Source organism: Bos taurus, chromosome 3, assembly GCF_002263795.3.
Source record: "Bos taurus isolate L1 Dominette 01449 registration number 42190680 breed Hereford chromosome 3, ARS-UCD2.0, whole genome shotgun sequence".
NCBI classification, from domain to species: Eukaryota; Metazoa; Chordata; class Mammalia; order Artiodactyla; family Bovidae; genus Bos; species Bos taurus.
Window position 1 is genome coordinate 14,766,441 of NC_037330.1, and position 16,520 is coordinate 14,782,960.

Consider the following 16,520-nt stretch of genomic DNA (forward strand, 5'->3'; position numbering starts at 1 on the left):
GATTGAAGGCAGGAGGAGAAGGGGATGACAGAGGACGAGATGGTTGGATGGCATCACCGACTCAATGGACATGAGTTTGAGCAAGCTCCAGGAGACAGTGAAGGACAAGGAAGCCTGGAATGCTGCAGTCCATGGGGTCACAGAGAGTTGGACACGACTTAGTGACTTAACATATTTAGCATATATTTCTTTAGCACCTATCAGTGTCCGACAGGGCCCAGAAAGGTCTATATGCAAACACAATGGTGGGGCACTGTGGTCATACATGACTGCTAGAAAAAGCATAGCTTTGACTGTACAGACCTTTGTTTGCAAAGTAGTATCTTTGCTTTTTAGTATGCTAAGTTTGTCATAGCTTTCCTTCCAAGGAGCAAGCATCTTAATTACAAAATTATAAAATTTAATTATGAAATGAACAGTGCCATAAGGCACTGCTGTCATTTAGTCACTAAGTCGTGTTCACCTCTTTTGCGGCCCCATGCAGTGTAACCCACCAGGCTCCTCTGTCCACGGGATTTTCTAGGCAAGAATGCCAGAGTAGGTTGCCATTTCCTTCTCCAGGGGATCTTCCCAACCCAAGGATCTAACCCGAATCTCTTGTACTGGCAGGTGGATTCTTAACCGCTGAGCCACCTGAAAAGCCCTCGCTTACACAATGTCAAGCACATACCAAAATCTTGCATGTCTCGCACTGAGAAACAGAGCAGTGGTGAAGCCAAGTCAGGGTGAGGTGAGGCGGTATTAGAAACTTGGGTACTGTATGACCCGCTGTAGAATGGGGTGCTCGGGGAGCAGGGAGAGGTGGGAAGGAACTGTGGTTACTGAAGCCTTCTTTTTTTTTTTTTTTAAACTGAAACCTTCTTTACTTGAAGCACTGCTGTGGTCTTTTATGTGGGATACTGTTGGATTAATGATTTACTTTCTATGCAAGAAGAAGCAGGTATATTAAATTTTGAACTATCAAAGGGTTTTCTATGACCCTGTCCCCCAGGGCTAGGAGACCCCGAGGAGAAGCCCACAGATCATGCCATCTGGCCTCTCCCTTCCTCCCCATTCTTTACTTTCTAGTTTTTTCAGGTCTTCCCCGTTATTGCCCCCTTGGGGAGATTTAGGACCCCAGAGCCAGACCCAGGAAGCCACCCAGACTGTGAAGGGGCCCGGCAGCATTGCCCACCATCCCACATGCCCAACTGTGTGGTTGCTCTCAGCAGTTCCTACCCTCAGTGTTTGCTGGCAGCAAACAGAAGCAGGCCCTCCCTGCCCACCACCCATCACCTCATTCAGATATCTAAGATCCAGAGGGAGTAGAAAGGACAAATTTAACTTACCCCCCATCTAATTTCTTCTGGAAGCTGCGTTCTCTCTTTGGCTTGTGTGGAGAGGGCAGAAATGATGATGAGAATGGGAGTGAATAACAACAGTGCTGGATTTCTTTTTTGTTTTTTTTCTTTTGGCCGAGCAGTTTGTGGGATGGACTCTTAGTTCCCTGACCAGGGATTGAACCTGTGGCCTCGGCAGTGAAAGCATGGAGTGCTAACCACTGGACTGCCAGAGAATTCCCCAGACTTCTTTCAAAGCTAGCCACTTGTGGTCACTGGGAGCTTGCCTTCTGGTTTCAGAGGAGAACTCAGGTTCTGCAGTGCGTTGGATCTGCTGTGAAAACTCAACTCTACCTCCTACAGCCCTGTGACCTTGAGCAAGTTACTTTCCCTCTCTGTGCTGCCTGTTTCTTCTGATGTAAAATAGGAATACTAATATCTATTTCAAGAAATGGTTGTGAGGGTCCCACAAGATGATGTAGGCACTGATTGTGGATTAAGCCTCTACCCCTGTAGGCTCAGATGCTACTTAGGAAATGGATGAGCTGGGGTCTTTGATGTCCCTCTTTCCTAAGCTGGTTGGAGATGCCTGGCTGGTGAGCAGTAAGCCTTACTGTCTCTCTGTAATCTCTTTTTCTCTCCTTCCTGAGATTCTGAGGCCCAGCTTCTCTAAATCAAGAGCCTGCAAACTTTTTCTGTAGAGACCCAGATAATAAATATTTTCGGCTTTACAGGCCATATGGTCTCTGTTGCAACTACCAACTTTGCTATCGTAATGCAAAAACAGCCATATACCGTATGTAAATGAATGAACATGGCTGTGTTCCAAGAAAACCCTTTATTTATGAGCACTGAAGTTTAAATTTCATATAATTTTTATGTGTCACAAAGTAGTGTTCTTCTTTTGATTTTTTTCCCCCAAGCATATAAAAAAGAAAACAGTACAGATTTGACCACAGGCCATAGTTTGCCAACCTCTGCTGCAAATCACCAGAGGCTATCTCCCCTCCCTTCTCTTTGAAGAGTGCAGGTTCATCAAGGTCCTTCTTGCTCTGGTTGTTTGCGTTCTTTTATATCAGAAGGACTTTATGATAATTAGTCCCCATCACAGTTGTTTTAGTGTCAGCCTGTGGGTTATTTATTCACTCTCTTTTTAAGAGATAACAGTGAGGTAACCATCATATAGCGCTTCTCTCTTGGGCCTTCCTCTCTCCAGAACCCCATTTCTCAATGCTCTGCCTTCTCTCTGCCTCTAAATAACAGCAACCACAACAATAGTAGCATTTACTAAGTACCTAATATGTGCCAAGCACAGTATTAGTTGTATTTACCGACATTATCATTAAGTCTTTCAATATCCTTGCAAGGTAGTATTATCATTCCCATTTTACAGATGATTCCAGAGCTCAAACACATGAAATAAGCAATGTCATGTGGTTATTTATTGAGATGCCCAAGGTCACTTGGTTTATGAAGGTGGCAGAGCTAGCAAATCTGCCGAACTTCAAAGCCACTGTAGCATCCTGAAGAAATTACGGTCTCGGAGTTCTGAATAAGAGAACTATTAAATAATAATTAAATAATACATGCCTCCATCTCAGCACACACTGGAATGTGTAACAAATCAATGGCGACTAGGGAAATGATGGAGATTACACACAGAGGAGAGATCAGGAGATGCTGATGGTCTATGTTGGTGGGGAAAGCATCTGATCCAGAGGCAGGAAGAAGAGTAAAGTGACTGAGAGCCCCTTCTGGCTTTCCTCCCCTGCCCCCATCCCCAGCATCTGATCCCAGACCTATTTCAGAATCTCCTATCTCTGCTCAGCGGAAGCAGTGATGTGACACGATGTGATCTCATTCAGGAGCTAAATAAAGCCATTGTGTGAGCCCCAGCCCTGGCCGCTCCCTTGTACCATTTCCTGAGCTCAGGAACCCAGGGAAAGATGGGAGGGGGCTGGGAGAGAACTGATGTGAAGAGCAGCAAGGAAGGGAACGTAGAGCCACAGAAAGCGGAGGGCGGAATATCTCTGGGAGGGGGATGAGGAAGCCTTGCTAAACCTCATCACTTTGAAGGAGAGAATGAAAGTTATTGACATTATACCATGAAGGAGTGGAATTTAGAAAACAGAAAAACTTTCCGAAGAATGGAATGAAGATATGAGGGAGAAGGAGTCCAGTGAATTCCATTTTCACAGAGGGCGGAGACCATGAATGACATGACAGAAGAGGTTAGAAAGAGGGCAGATCTTTGAGCAGAGGTCAGATTCAAGGTGGTCTCTGTTGGAGGAAGGAGGGTGAGATCCCAGGACATGAAGATCTCAGGATTAAAAATGTCTGTCCACCAGGCTAAGGCAGCAAGGTACCACCTCCAGCAGGAAGCATCTCCAGGGATGGAGGGAAAAGAAAGGGCTTCCATTCACTGCTTTTCATTCATCCAGTCAAATCCACCCCACGAGCAAAATCCAGCCAGGAAGAGCAGGTAGAAGCTGGGTACAGGTGTGTAGGTCTAACAGCTTTTTCTCTTTTGTGAGGTCATTGAATGCCAGATCCAAGGTCCGCATGGTGCCCCTCAGTGCCCATTTCTGTCCTATTCCCAGCCTCTGTTGCTCTTTTTCTAGTGAGCACCCCGAGTTCCTACTCTTTCCTCCCTCCCAGCTTCCCTCAATACTTTTTTGTCAGTACCTCCCGCCCCTTGCCCCAAATCTCAGCTTTGAGACCCCTGGTTGGCAGGGATCATGCTGTGGCCCTCAGGTTCTGTCCTGCTCCCTGCAGAACTGCCCATCCCGTTTATTTTATTTTTTAAAGATATCTGTATTTGGCCGTGTCGAGTCTTAGGGTCTTTGTTCTAAGATGGGATGTGGGATGTTTCGTTGCAGCGCATGGACTCTCTAGTTGAGGCACGTGGGCTTAGTTGCCCTGTAGCACATGGGATCCCAGTTCCCTGACCAGGGATCGAACCCACGTCCCCAGCTTTGCAAGGTGGATTCTTAACCACTGGACCACTAGGGAAGTCACCGGGCCATCCTGTTTACAGATGGCACATCAGATGACACGAGGCCCAAGTCTGTGGACACAGAGGATGGGTCCCAGTGGCTGGACGAGAGGCCCCCTCTATGTGGCTTCCCAATGTGCTGAGACAGCAGGCCTGGGCTGGTCTCCTAGGCCTCTCCTTTCCTATTCTTAGACCCACCCGGCAGGGCAGCAGAATCCACCTGCAGAGGCCTGAGTACTTGTGTCCTCCCTTCCCCATGGTAGACAGGCGTGCAGTGGGGCACAGGCACCATCTCAGTGGTCCTGTCTGCAGCGGCAGCAGGTTGCAGTGAGAGAGGGAGCAGTAGCTGGAAGGGACGACTTTCCAACAACCTGGACTTTAGGGGTGTGTGTGTTAGTGTGTGTCGGGGGCAGGGAATAAAATAACCTGTGGAAGGCTTGACGCCCTCACAGGAAGCCTGGAGGAGGGCGAGTTCTGGCTCATTGCTTCCTGGTCCTCCTGGGTCCTCCCAGCATCTCAGTTGCTTCTCTCCTGGGGGAAGAGGAGCCTGGGAAACTCATTCTAGCAGAAGTTCTGCAGAGACGGGGCCTGGGAGGGAGTGCAGAGGTAGATGCCGCTGATGTGAGCTGCCCTCCCGCCCCTCCGCCACCTTGAAACTCTGGTATTTGGTACTTGTTTCTGGAGCGGGGCTTATCATTTTCAACTTTAAGAGCTCCTGAGGGTTCTTAACTCTGAGACACACTGAGGCAAGCCCTGACAGCCTCCAGGAGTGTTGGGCTATGAGAACAATGCCTACCTGGAAGAGAGAGTGAAGGAATTTCAACACGGCTAATTTGGGGGCCCTTTGCTCTGCTCCGTGGGGAGAGGTCAGAATAGCTGTCTTACTACCCAAAGGACGGGAGTCTTAGAAGGAAGAAGTCATAATACTGTCACTCACGCACCTTTTCTCCCTGCTGTTTTATTTGCCTAGACTCCTCCCTCTCCAACGTGGCCAAATCCTAACCACTCCACCCTTCCAGGCCCATCTCAAAGGCTATTTACTTCCTTCTGTTTCCCTTTTCCGAGTCCTCCAACTGGTTATATGTACTCAGCACAAAGCCTTCTTTTTTGAAACTTTTCTTGTGACATTTGACAAATCCTGGCCAGTTGTTTGTGATCTGTGCTTTTGTCTGCGTGCACACATGCACGCACTCACTCACCAGAATGAATTCCTTGAGGGTAGGAACAATATCTATTTCTCTTTGCTTGGCATGGCTTCCTGTCAGATAGGTGCTCATCAGATGGAATGATAATGAGTGAACGAGGGTGTCATTATGTACTGGACAGAACACTAGACTGGGAGTCAGAAAACCCACGTTCCTGGTTTGACTCCTCAGCTAATTCTTTGTGTAATCTTGAGCCAACCAACCTCCAGTTCTGTGCCTTGGGGAAGGGAGGAGTGGGTAACAGGATACTCTAGGCCTGGCTGACTATGACACTTTCCTTGTTCCAAGGTTCCAGAGTTCTAGAACTCTGCTCAGCATTCTCTGTCTTCTTGATTCAGACTGGCCTGTGTGCGGCTTCCATGAACAGAGAAGTCCCAGAGGTGTTCCTCGCAGGTGGAGATCTGGTGCCCCGAGGCCACACTCGCCGCTGCCTCTCTGCGGTGGAGTCCAGAGCGCAGCTGGAGGAAGAGGAAGAGGAGGAGAATCAGAGGGAGGGGAGAAAAAAGGAGGGCGAAGCCTTCCATGCTGTGCCCCTCCGAAGGTCGGGCGCTTTTCGTGCCCACAGCCACAACTACGACCCCTTCAAAAGGCATAGCTGGGGGCCGGGCAGGGAGCTCCAGGATCCACTGAACAGGTAAAACACCGGAGACCTCCTGTCTCTCCTCTCAAGTCCTAGACCCTGGAGAAAGTGGTTGGGAAGGAATGACAGGAGTTGAAGAGGCCTGGGCCCCTAGCCTCTTGCCTGGAGAGTCTGAACCCAGGCCTGTGGCAGGCCTCTGAGGAGAATGGACCCTGCCTTTCAGTATGTGGCTCTCTCTAGTGTCCTAGCCCCTTCCTTCTACTAGTCTCCAGGGCAGTGGGTGAGACTGGAGAAGGGGAGGTGTGGAGGGGAGGTGAGAAGCAGGACACTCGGGTCTTACTGCCTCCTCCTCCCACTTGCGTTTAGCACATACAGCAGAGTTAGAGCTGGAAGGGACTCAGGGATCATATGGCCCAGTTGCCTCATTTTACACATGAGGAAACAGGCCCAGACAGCTTCGGAAGTTTTCTTGAGCCGTGCTCCCAGGGTTGGGACATGGGACCTAGCCCCCTTTCCCAAATTGCTGCCCGCCTGATGGTGCAGGCTGAGGCAGGCCCATGGTGTTTTGACATCGTAGTCCAGCCCTACAATGGGGGAAGACCTCCTCTTGCTCAGGGTTCTATATATGCATGACAAACCGGAAGTGAGGGACCCAGCTCTTCCCCTCTCCTGGAAAAACCCTGACCACTTCCCCAAAGACAGAGAGGAAGCCAGAAAGAGAAGGCCTGGGGGTCAGCGTGAAGGGTTCAGTGTGAGTGGTGCCTGTGAGTGCCTGCCAGCCTTGGAAGGGCCTGTCTCTCTGCTTTGGCAATGGTCCCCTTGGACAAATTATCTTAGCCTGGTGAGTAGACCAAACTTCTCGAGCTCCTGGATAGGGCTGGCTGGGTGTGTGAGAGGAGAGGACCCTTGCCCCTGAACTGGCTTGGGAGGGAACTTGGGTGAGAAGCCTGGTCTTCAGGACTCACGGCACCTTCCTAAGAGCAGCTTGTCCAAGGCAGAGATGCCTTTTGTGATGCCAGCTGTATCTCAGGATCTTCGAGGTTCACCTTCACGATCAGGCACTAATTCTGTCCCTTGGGTTGAGAAGGAAGGGCGCCCTAGGCACACCATTTATCTGAGTAGGGGCTAAGGTTCTCATCAGAACCCCCATCCCCTTTCCCTCCGCGCTGACCGCCGGCCGTCTTCTGGAGGGCAGTACTGCCCTTTGACCAGCAGGGGTCATCCTTGCCCACAGCCAGTGCCACAGCCTTGCCCAAGCACAGCCCGAAAGGGAGGCCAGTTTGGGTCTGGCCTGCGCCTATGCCAACAGGAAGGGCTGGGCTGGGGGCAAGCAACAGGGACTGGGCTGAGGCGGTGTTTCTCCCTGGTGCCCGTCACTGGCCACTGGGTACGGAGGGCAGCGGTGGCAATGTGTGTTTCAGGAATAAACTGCAGGCATCGGGATGCACAAGCCCCAAGGAGCCCTCCTTACTGCGGAGCCAAGAGGAACTGGACTCCTTTCTGGACCTGCAACACCAAGGTGGCCAACCCTCCTGCGTGGTATGGACAAACAAATCCCCATGGAAGCGCCCACCTTCCCCCCGCTCTCCTGCCCTTTTGCCTGTCCAACCACCAGTCTGTGCCTCTTCTGTTCTGCCAGCTGCTGAGGCTCTCTGTGCCCAGGGATCACTTTGACTGCATCTGACCAAATCTGAATCTGGCGTCTATACCCCTCTGTCTACTTCCCTGGGTCTGTGGGCTCTGTTCCCCGGCCTTGGTATCCTGCCTCTGCCTCTTTCTCTGAGACCCTCTGTTCCCTGCTTTCTGTGTCTCTGTGCTGATGTGGGCATCTCTGCCTCTCTCTCAGTAAAAGGCCCCTGTTCCCCTAGTTATAACTACTTCTTTCTGTGGACCCCACATTTCTCAGATTTGGAGATGAACTTACTATTTGTAGGATGAAACTAGGCATCTGGTAACCCTGAAAACAAGATAATTACAGGACTATCAAGTAAGAAAGGATATAGAGATTGCTCAGGCTTCTGGCTTAGGGGACCATCACAGGGAAGATCTCAAACCAGGACCTAGGGACCACTGAGGATACACAGAGGTTTTAGAGACACCTCTGGGTCTGCTAGCTAAAAGTCCCTGAGTATAGTCAGCCCTTGGTATGCACAGGTTCAGCATCCATGGATTCAACCAAGCATGGGTCAAAAATACTTGAAAAAAAAAAAAATTCCAGAAAGTTCCAACGAAACTTGAATTTACCTTATGCTGGCAAATATTTACATAGCATTTACATTATGTTTGCAACTAATTTATGCGGCGTTTACATTGCATGAGGTATTATAATTAATCTAGAGCTGATTTAAAGTATATGGGAGGATGCGCATAGGTTATATGCAAATATTATGCCATTTTGCGTAAAGGACTTGAGCGTCCTTGGATTTTGGTATCCATGGGATCCTGGAATCAGTCCCCTGTGGATAATGAGGGACAGCTGTACACAGAAATGCCTCAAGCCCAGTGACTTAAGGTTACCTCCTGTCCAGCACATACTGGCCAGTGTACCCACCCGGCCTCAAGATCCAAGTGCCTGTGGCTCAGGCGAGAGGCTGAGAAGAAGGGGCTGTTACAGTCTCAGGGAAGCAGCAAAACCCATCTTATCCCAGGTCACACTTTTCTCCATCACCATTTCTGCATTTCTTCCCTCCAGCCCAGTTCGATGTGGTATAGTAGAAAGAACAGCGTTTGCGAGTCACACTAGTTGAACAATGCACTTCATCTTTCTGAAAATCAGGCTACTAAAACCTGTCTTTTCAAGTTGTGATTGTTAGACTGGGGAAAAAAGTGTTGAAGTGCCCAATACTGCGACTAATACATGGGAGACAGTGGTTTTTTTTCCCTCTTCTTCCCTCCAGGCCCTTCTTACTTATTTCCCCCCTCTTCACCTCTCTCTTTGTCCGGCTGCGCGCTTCCTGGTATTATATGTCTCCTTCTTTTCTCCCCTCTCTAGTGTTTGTGTTTTTTTTTTTTTTTTTTATGCCTTCCTTCTCTCATTCCTCTCCTGTCTTTATCTAAGTACTTCCCTTAAATTTCTCCTTGTCTGTCTGTTTTTTGCTTGTTTATTTGTCTGTTTCTTCCTGCAGCAGCAAGTTGGTGTAAGTCCTCTGCAGTGTCCATAGACTGAAAGTCTGAAATTCATTAAACTAGACTGGGGCTTGCAGACTGACCATGAGCCAAGTCTAGCTCAAAATTTATTTTGTTTGGCCAGCACGGTGTTTACAATTTCTAAAATTCAGATGTCCTTAGATGAGAGCTTTATCCTCCAGTTTGCCAGAGTTGCTAATATTCTGTATTGTATTTTTCCATTGTCTTAAATGTAATATTGAAAAATGAATGCCTAATCAACCAACCACCCATCTCAAGAACAAGAACATTACTAACACATTTATCTTTGCTTATGTCTGCCTCTCTTCTCTTATTCCCTTGCCTCCCCTCCAGAGGTAATCACTGTCTTCAATTTTCTTAATAACTCATTTACTTTTTAAGAGTAGTTTAAAAAATTGTTTTAGCACAAAGTATTACCTAGTAATACATTATTTCTTTTTTGTTTCTAACTTTAAAATCAATGATGTTAAAAAAAATCAATGATGTTATATTCCACAAAATTTTCTATAACTTGCATTTTCACTCAGCATCCTGTTTCTAATTTTTATCCGTGTGTTGCAAATGTAGTCCATTATTTTCATTCCAGTCTTCTGTTGATGGACATTTGTATAATTTCCATTCTTTGCTATCATGAAGAGTGTCATTATGAACATCCTTTTACCCATCTTCTGGTGCTCATTTGCAAGAATTTCTCTGCAGTATATCTTGGAGTAGGATTATTGGGTCACAGAGTATACAATTATCATTTTTTTGAGATAACGAGAAACTTTTTATTTCTATCAGCAATATATAAGTGCTCCTGTTGATTCACATGCTTTCCAACATTTGGAATCATCAGATTTCTTAATTTTGTCAGTCTAGTGGTTATAAATCTCATTGTGGTTTTAATTTGAATTATCCTTATTACAAATGGGATTGGCATTTTTTTCCCTTTGCCTTGGTCATTTGTGTTTCCTCTTCTGTGAAGTTCCTTTTCCTATCTTTTGCCCACTTTTCTATTGGATTCTTTGAAGGTTTTTTCTTTATTGTTTTGAATGTGTTCTTTACATATCCTGAAACTAATCCTTTGTTGTTATATGTGTTGCAATGATCTTTTCTCAAGATTGAGAAAAGTGGTTTGACTTTTTCCTCTCTATAATGTCTTTAAAGAGACAGTTTCTTAATTTAGAAAGAACATATTTATTGAAGTATAACTTATGTATAAAACATGCATTAAAAACTTTTGAGATTTTGATTGGCGTTGCATTAAATCTAAAAATTATTTTAGGAAAAGTGGGCATCTTTACCATATTGCTTCTTCCTACCCATGAAAACAGGATACTTCTCCATTCAATGTATTTCAATAAAGTTTTATCATATTTTTTCCATACTGTTTGTAGATATATATTAGATGTTTTCTTAGGTATATTATACTTTTTTTTTAATCAAGATTTTATGGTGGCTCAGAGGTTAAAGTGTCTGCCTGCAATGCGGGAGACCTGGGTTTGATCCCTGGGTCGGGAAGATCCCCTGGAGAAGAAAATGGCAACCCACTCCAGTATTCTTGCCTGGAGAATCCCATGGATGGAGGAGCCTGGTGGGCTACAGTCCACGGGGTCACAGAGTCGGACACGACTGAACGACTTCACTTTCACTTTATTGAAGTACAGTTGATTTACAATGTTTCAAGTGTATAGCAAAATGATTCAGTTGTACATGTATAGATAGGTAGGTATTCTTTTTCAGATCTATTTACATTATAAGTTATGGTCAAGTTTTTTTTTTTTTTAAGATTTTAATTTTAGCCATTCTGGTGGGTGTTTTTGAATTGTCTCATTCTGGTTTTACGTTTCATGTCCCTGTTGAAAAATTTTACTGGGCACCTTTTCATATTCTCATTGGCCATCCAAATACATTGTTTTGTGAAATGTCTGTTCGAGTCTTTTGCTCAACATTTAAAACAGTTTGTCTTTTTCTTATTGATTTGTAAAAGCTCTTTATGTATTCTGGATTTGAGTCCTTTGCCAGATATGTGTATTGTGAATATCTTCTCACAGTCTTTGACTTGCATTTTTATTTTAATACTGTGTTTTAATAAACATGAGTTTTTAATTTAGATGAAGTCCAATTTATCAGTTTTTTAATGCTTAGTGCTTTTCGTCATGTTTAAGAAATCTTGCCTACCCCAAGAATGTGAAGATTTTTCTCTAATGTTTTCTTCTAGAAGCTTTATAGTTTTAGCTTTTCATGTTTAGGTCTGTGACTTATCTAGGTTCTAGTATATAGAAGAAATAAAAAAGTTTTGGTTTTTTTCCCCCATAAAAATATATATTTTCTTCATTAAAAAAACTTACTTTCTTACCTGAATTGCTGTGGCATCTTTGTTGAAAATCAAGTGGGTGCATTTGTGTGAGTCTGTTTCCGGAGTCTATTCTCTGTTGCATTGATCTATTTGTCTATTTTTATGCCAGTATCACATTATCTTAGTTAATGTAGCTTTATTATGAAAGTGAAAGTGTTAGTCGCTTAGTCATATCCAACTCTTTGTGACCCCACACCCACAGACTGTAGCCCGCCAGACCCCTCCGTCCATGAAGTTTCCCAGGCAAGAATACTGAAGTGGGTAGCCATTCCTTTCTCCATAGATGAGTTTTTTTTCTTACAAGTTTTATTTATTTATCTATTTTTTTGGCTAATGTAGCTTTTACTGTAAATCTTAAAAATGTAGTGATTTAAGTTCTCCAACTTTCTTACTTTTCTTTAAAATTATCTTGGCTATTCTAGGTCCTTTATATCTCTATATGAATTTTATTTTATTTTTTTCTTTTTTTATTATTATCTTATGAATTTTAGAACCAGCTAAAATTCTTGCTGAATTTTTATTGAGATTATGTTGAATTTAAAGATTAATTTAAGAAAAACAGACTTCTTTCTAATATTGAATCTTCTTATCCATGAAAAATGATATCTCTAGTTAGTTAGGCTTTCTAAACAATATGTCTTTTAACAAAGTATTAGTTTTCTTCATACAGGTCGTCAATCTTTATTAGATTTATTTCTATGTGCCGTATAGATTCTGTTGCTATTATAAATGCTTTCTTATATAAAGAAATTGTGTTAATTGTATTTTATAATTATTTTTGGTTTATAGAAATGTAGTTGAATTAATTATAGTTATTCATCTTGTTAAACTCTCTTTTTTTCAGTTATAACAATTTGTGGATTTTCTTTTTGGCTTTTCTAAGTAGACAATTATGTCATCTTTAATTGAACTTTGTTTTCTTCTTTTCCAATAATTTCTTTCATTTCTTTTTCTTGCCCTACTGTGCTTGGCTAGGGGTCTATTGCAATGCTAAACAGTAATGGGGATAATGGCTATCCTTGTCTTTTAGAGGGAGTACATTTCATGTTTTACCATTAAAATTGATTTTTGGCTGTAAGGTTTTAAAAGATACTCTATCAAGTTAAAGGGCTTCCCTGGTGGCTCAGCTGGTAAAGAATCTGCCCACAACGCGGGAGACATGGGTTTGATCCCTGGATTGGGAAGATCCCCTGGAGAAGGGAACACCCACACACTCCAGTATTCTGGCCTGTAGAATTCCATGGACTGTTGCAAAAGAGTCGGACACAACTGAGCTGAGCAACTTTCACTTCACTTCCTGAAGTTAAGGAAGATTCCTTCTATTGGTAACACTCAGGCCTTTGGTTTTACAATGAGTGAATGTTGGATTTTATCCTGTGATTTTTTTTTTTTGCTTTTACTGAGTTGGTAATGTTTTTTTCTCCTCTAATATTGTCATTGAGGTAAATTACATTTAAAGATTTTCCTCATCTTAAACCACCTTCATTTTTTAGGATAATTCCAACTCTTTCATGATGGATTCTCTTTCTTATGCGCTGCTGGAATTCATTTGTGGCATCAGTTATCTATTCCTGCATAATAGATCAACCCCAAACTTAATGACTTAAAACAACCACCTTTTTTTCCCCCTCAGAGTGTTATGGATGGTTAATTTTGACTGAGCTTAGCTGGGTATTCTTCTGCCAGTTCTACCTGGCCTCACTTATGTGGTCACAGTTATCTGGTGGCTGAAAAGGACTGATGGTCAAGGATGGTGATATTCATGCCTGTGGGTTGTTAGGTTGCCTTGTTGTGATACTTTGGTTCTCATCCATATGGCTTCTCCATCACATGGAAATATCATTCTAAGTGGGCAAGAGAGGAAGCTTTGAGTTTCTTGAGGTATAGTCTCAAAAATCACATCATGCTACTTCTGTCACATTCTAGTCATCTTAGTAAGTCACAGGCCTGCCCAGATACAAAGAGTGAAGAAATAGATTCCTTCTTAATGGTAGGAGCTGTAAATAATTTGTGGCTATTAAGGCCATTTAAAATCTATTACAGTTTGCTAATATTTTGTTTGGAATGTTTGTACTTTGCATAAGAGAGATTGGCCCATAATTTTCCTTTGTCATATTGTCTACGTGTAGCTTAAGAATCAAGGAAAGGGTTTGAAAGTTTTTGTTTTCTATTCTTTAAAAGAGTTTGGATCAGTGTTCTATTGCTTGAAAGATCTATTCCTTGACTATAAAACTGTTTTGGCCTTGTGTGTTTTGTTTATAGAAAGATTAACTACTGATTCCATTTCTTTAATAGGACCATTCAGACTTTCTATTTCTTCTAGATTCAGTTTTGGTAAGTCATATATATATATTTTTTAAATAATTTATCTATTTTGTTTCCATTTTCAAAATTACTGGCATTAAGTTATAGATAGCATTATCTTTCTAGTCACCTTTTGCTCTTTCTATAGTTAGATCCACTTTTTCATTATACTTTTATTTGCACATCACTTTTATCAAAGTTTTGTCTATTTTATTGGCCTGTCTCTTGGCATTATTGATCCTATTTTATGCTGTTACAACTTCATTGATTTCTGCTTTTATCTTTATGATACCCTTTACCCTTTTTTCTATTTTCTTTGGGTTTGTTTTGTTGTTCTTTTATCTAACCTTTTAAGTTGGCATAGCTCATTAATTTTCAATTTTAAAAATTTCAATATAAGCATTTTAAAGTTATAAATTATCCTTGAGGTACATTTTGACCGTCTCCTACAAGTTTTGTTGAGTAGTATTTTCATTATTGTTGTTATAAAATATCTTTAAATTTCCATAATGATTTCTTCTTTGATCACCAAGTTTATTTGGAAGGGTATTTTTAAATTTCTAAATATATGGATATTTTTTAAAAAATTTGAAATATACATACAGAAAAGTATATAAAACATATCTGTACAATGTAATGAATAATTAGGAGGCAAACACTCATGTAACTACTCTAGGTTAAAAAAAAATAGAGTACCACCAAACCCAGAACCCCCATGGGGTCCCTCCCCACTCACAGCCCTCTCCTGATAGAGAGGACTACTTTCTTGACTTTCAAGGTCAGTTTTCCTTATAGATTTACCACATTTATGTGCATCTCTAAACAATATCAATAAGTTTTACCTGTTTTAAATTTTATATGAATGTGGCACCCCACTCCAGTACTCTTGCCTGGAAAATCCCATGGGCAGAGGAGCCTGGTAGGCTGCAGTCCATGGGGTCGCTAAGAGTCAGATACGACTGAGCGACTTCACTTTCACTTTTCACTTTCATGCATTGGAGGAGGAAATGGCAACCCACTCCAGTGTTCTTGCCTGGAGAATCCCAGGGACAGAGGAGCCTGGTAGGAGGCCGTCTATGGGGTCGCACAGAGTTGGACACTACTGAAGTGACTTAGCAGCAGCAGCAGCATCCATTATGTATATAAATTTTTTGTATCTTCATTCTTCCACTTGGCATTCTTTGTGAGGTTCATCTGTATTGTTGGGTGAACTATAGTCTGTTTATTTTTATTGTTGTATATATAAATATACCATAGATTCGTTATTCAGTCTGTTGTGAAAAGGGACTTCTGGATTGTTTCCTATGATCTCTCTGATAAAGATTATCTGAAGTATGTTAAATTTTGCCTTATGGACTGATATATAGCCAGTTTTTGTAATGTTCCAAGTAGGGTTGAGAAACAAAAAGGGTTTGAAAGATTGGGTGTGTAGTTTATGAATATTTCTATTCCCTATTGTTTTAAAACCAGACTGCCCCGTTTTTTTTTTCTTTTTTTTCCACTATCTGCCTGACCTCTGTAGATTGAGTTTGTCACTTTGGAAACCATTCAGGGTAAATCTTTTCTAGGATATATTCTATATTAAGGCAGCCTCGATTTGAGTTGCAACAGAGTGATGACTGCTAAATAGCAGGAATAACTTCCTAACTATTTCAAGTGGAATGTTCCAGATATGGGTAGTAGGGAGGGGTAGAAGGCCTGAAGGGCCTTTTGCTGTGGGAAAGTGAAGAGCCTGGGGGGAAGATGGTTGAAGCTTGGTCTTTGCATGAAGATTCTTGATTCTAGGATCAAGGTTCCTGTCACCCACCAGCTGGCCCTTTGGACCACTCAGCCACTGGTATGCTTTCCAAGTCTGTATCCATGAGTGGCATCAATTGCTTCTTGGGCTGCTCAGACCCAGCTGGTGAGTAAAAGTGGGGAGCAAAGCAGTGGTGGCCCCTTCTTCTGGCAGTCTCACCCCAGTCCTCAGAGCCAGCTGTAAATTTTGGGTTCAGAGGTCCTGCGTTGTGTTCAACCACACACCTTTGGAAACTCCAAAATGCCTTTATGCAAATGAGAGACCTGAATTCAAGACTTTGGTACTCTGAAACGCCTTTATGCAAATGAGAGATCTGAATTCAAGACTTTGGTACTCTCCTTCCAAGGAAGGAGAACACAGGACAGGAAGAGGCTCTCCAGGTTCCCCCTTCACCAGAGAGGGGGACAGTTACCTTCAACATGCCTTGTCATCAAGATGAGGCTTTGGGAGCTCAGAGTGAATCCTCTGTCCTTTCCACTCACCGGAAACAGAACTGTGACACTGGCCTCCAGCCTTTCTCCACACAACCCCCCAGGGCTCTGTTACCCTGGCTGCTAAGTCCTTCAGCTCTGCTCTGCTCAGACCCGCCCTCCTTCCCTGCTCCCCAGTGCCCGCCCTCAGGAATGGCGTCAGAGGCACCTGCAGCTTGGGAACCTGACCCAGGTGGAGCGGGTGGGGGAGGCAGCTCTGAGCGCCTTTGTCTGGCTTTAGCTGGACACCTCACGTCTCCTTTTGTGTTGGCAGGGAATTTGTCCCAGTCTTCTGGCACTGACCTGAGCCAAAGGTAAGTTTGGGGGATTCAGAGCCTCTCAAAGGCCTGGATGGGGGAGA

At 43.5% G+C, this 16,520-nt stretch overlaps 1 protein-coding gene across 4 annotated transcripts in view; it reads left to right on the forward strand.

Annotated features, from left to right (window-relative positions):
* ARHGEF2 (Rho/Rac guanine nucleotide exchange factor 2) overlaps positions 1 to 16,520 on the forward strand; it is a 48,672-nt gene that overhangs the window by 1,741 nt on the left and 30,411 nt on the right. Inside the window, exons 2-6 of one of the 4 annotated variants that reach the window (XM_010802880.4) lie at positions 5,858 to 6,153; positions 7,521 to 7,638; positions 13,883 to 13,921; positions 15,677 to 15,794; positions 16,434 to 16,473. In XM_010802880.4, the coding sequence (XP_010801182.1) occupies positions 5,879 to 6,153; positions 7,521 to 7,638; positions 13,883 to 13,921; positions 15,677 to 15,794; positions 16,434 to 16,473 (590 nt within the window). In that variant the 5' untranslated portion in view covers positions 5,858 to 5,878. Of the gene's footprint in view, positions 1 to 3,775; positions 6,154 to 6,835; positions 6,941 to 7,520; positions 7,639 to 13,882; positions 13,922 to 15,676; positions 15,795 to 16,433; positions 16,474 to 16,520 lie in introns of those variants that run through there. The other 3 variants (XM_059882616.1, XM_059882630.1, XM_024986243.2) reach the window with 3 other exon arrangements.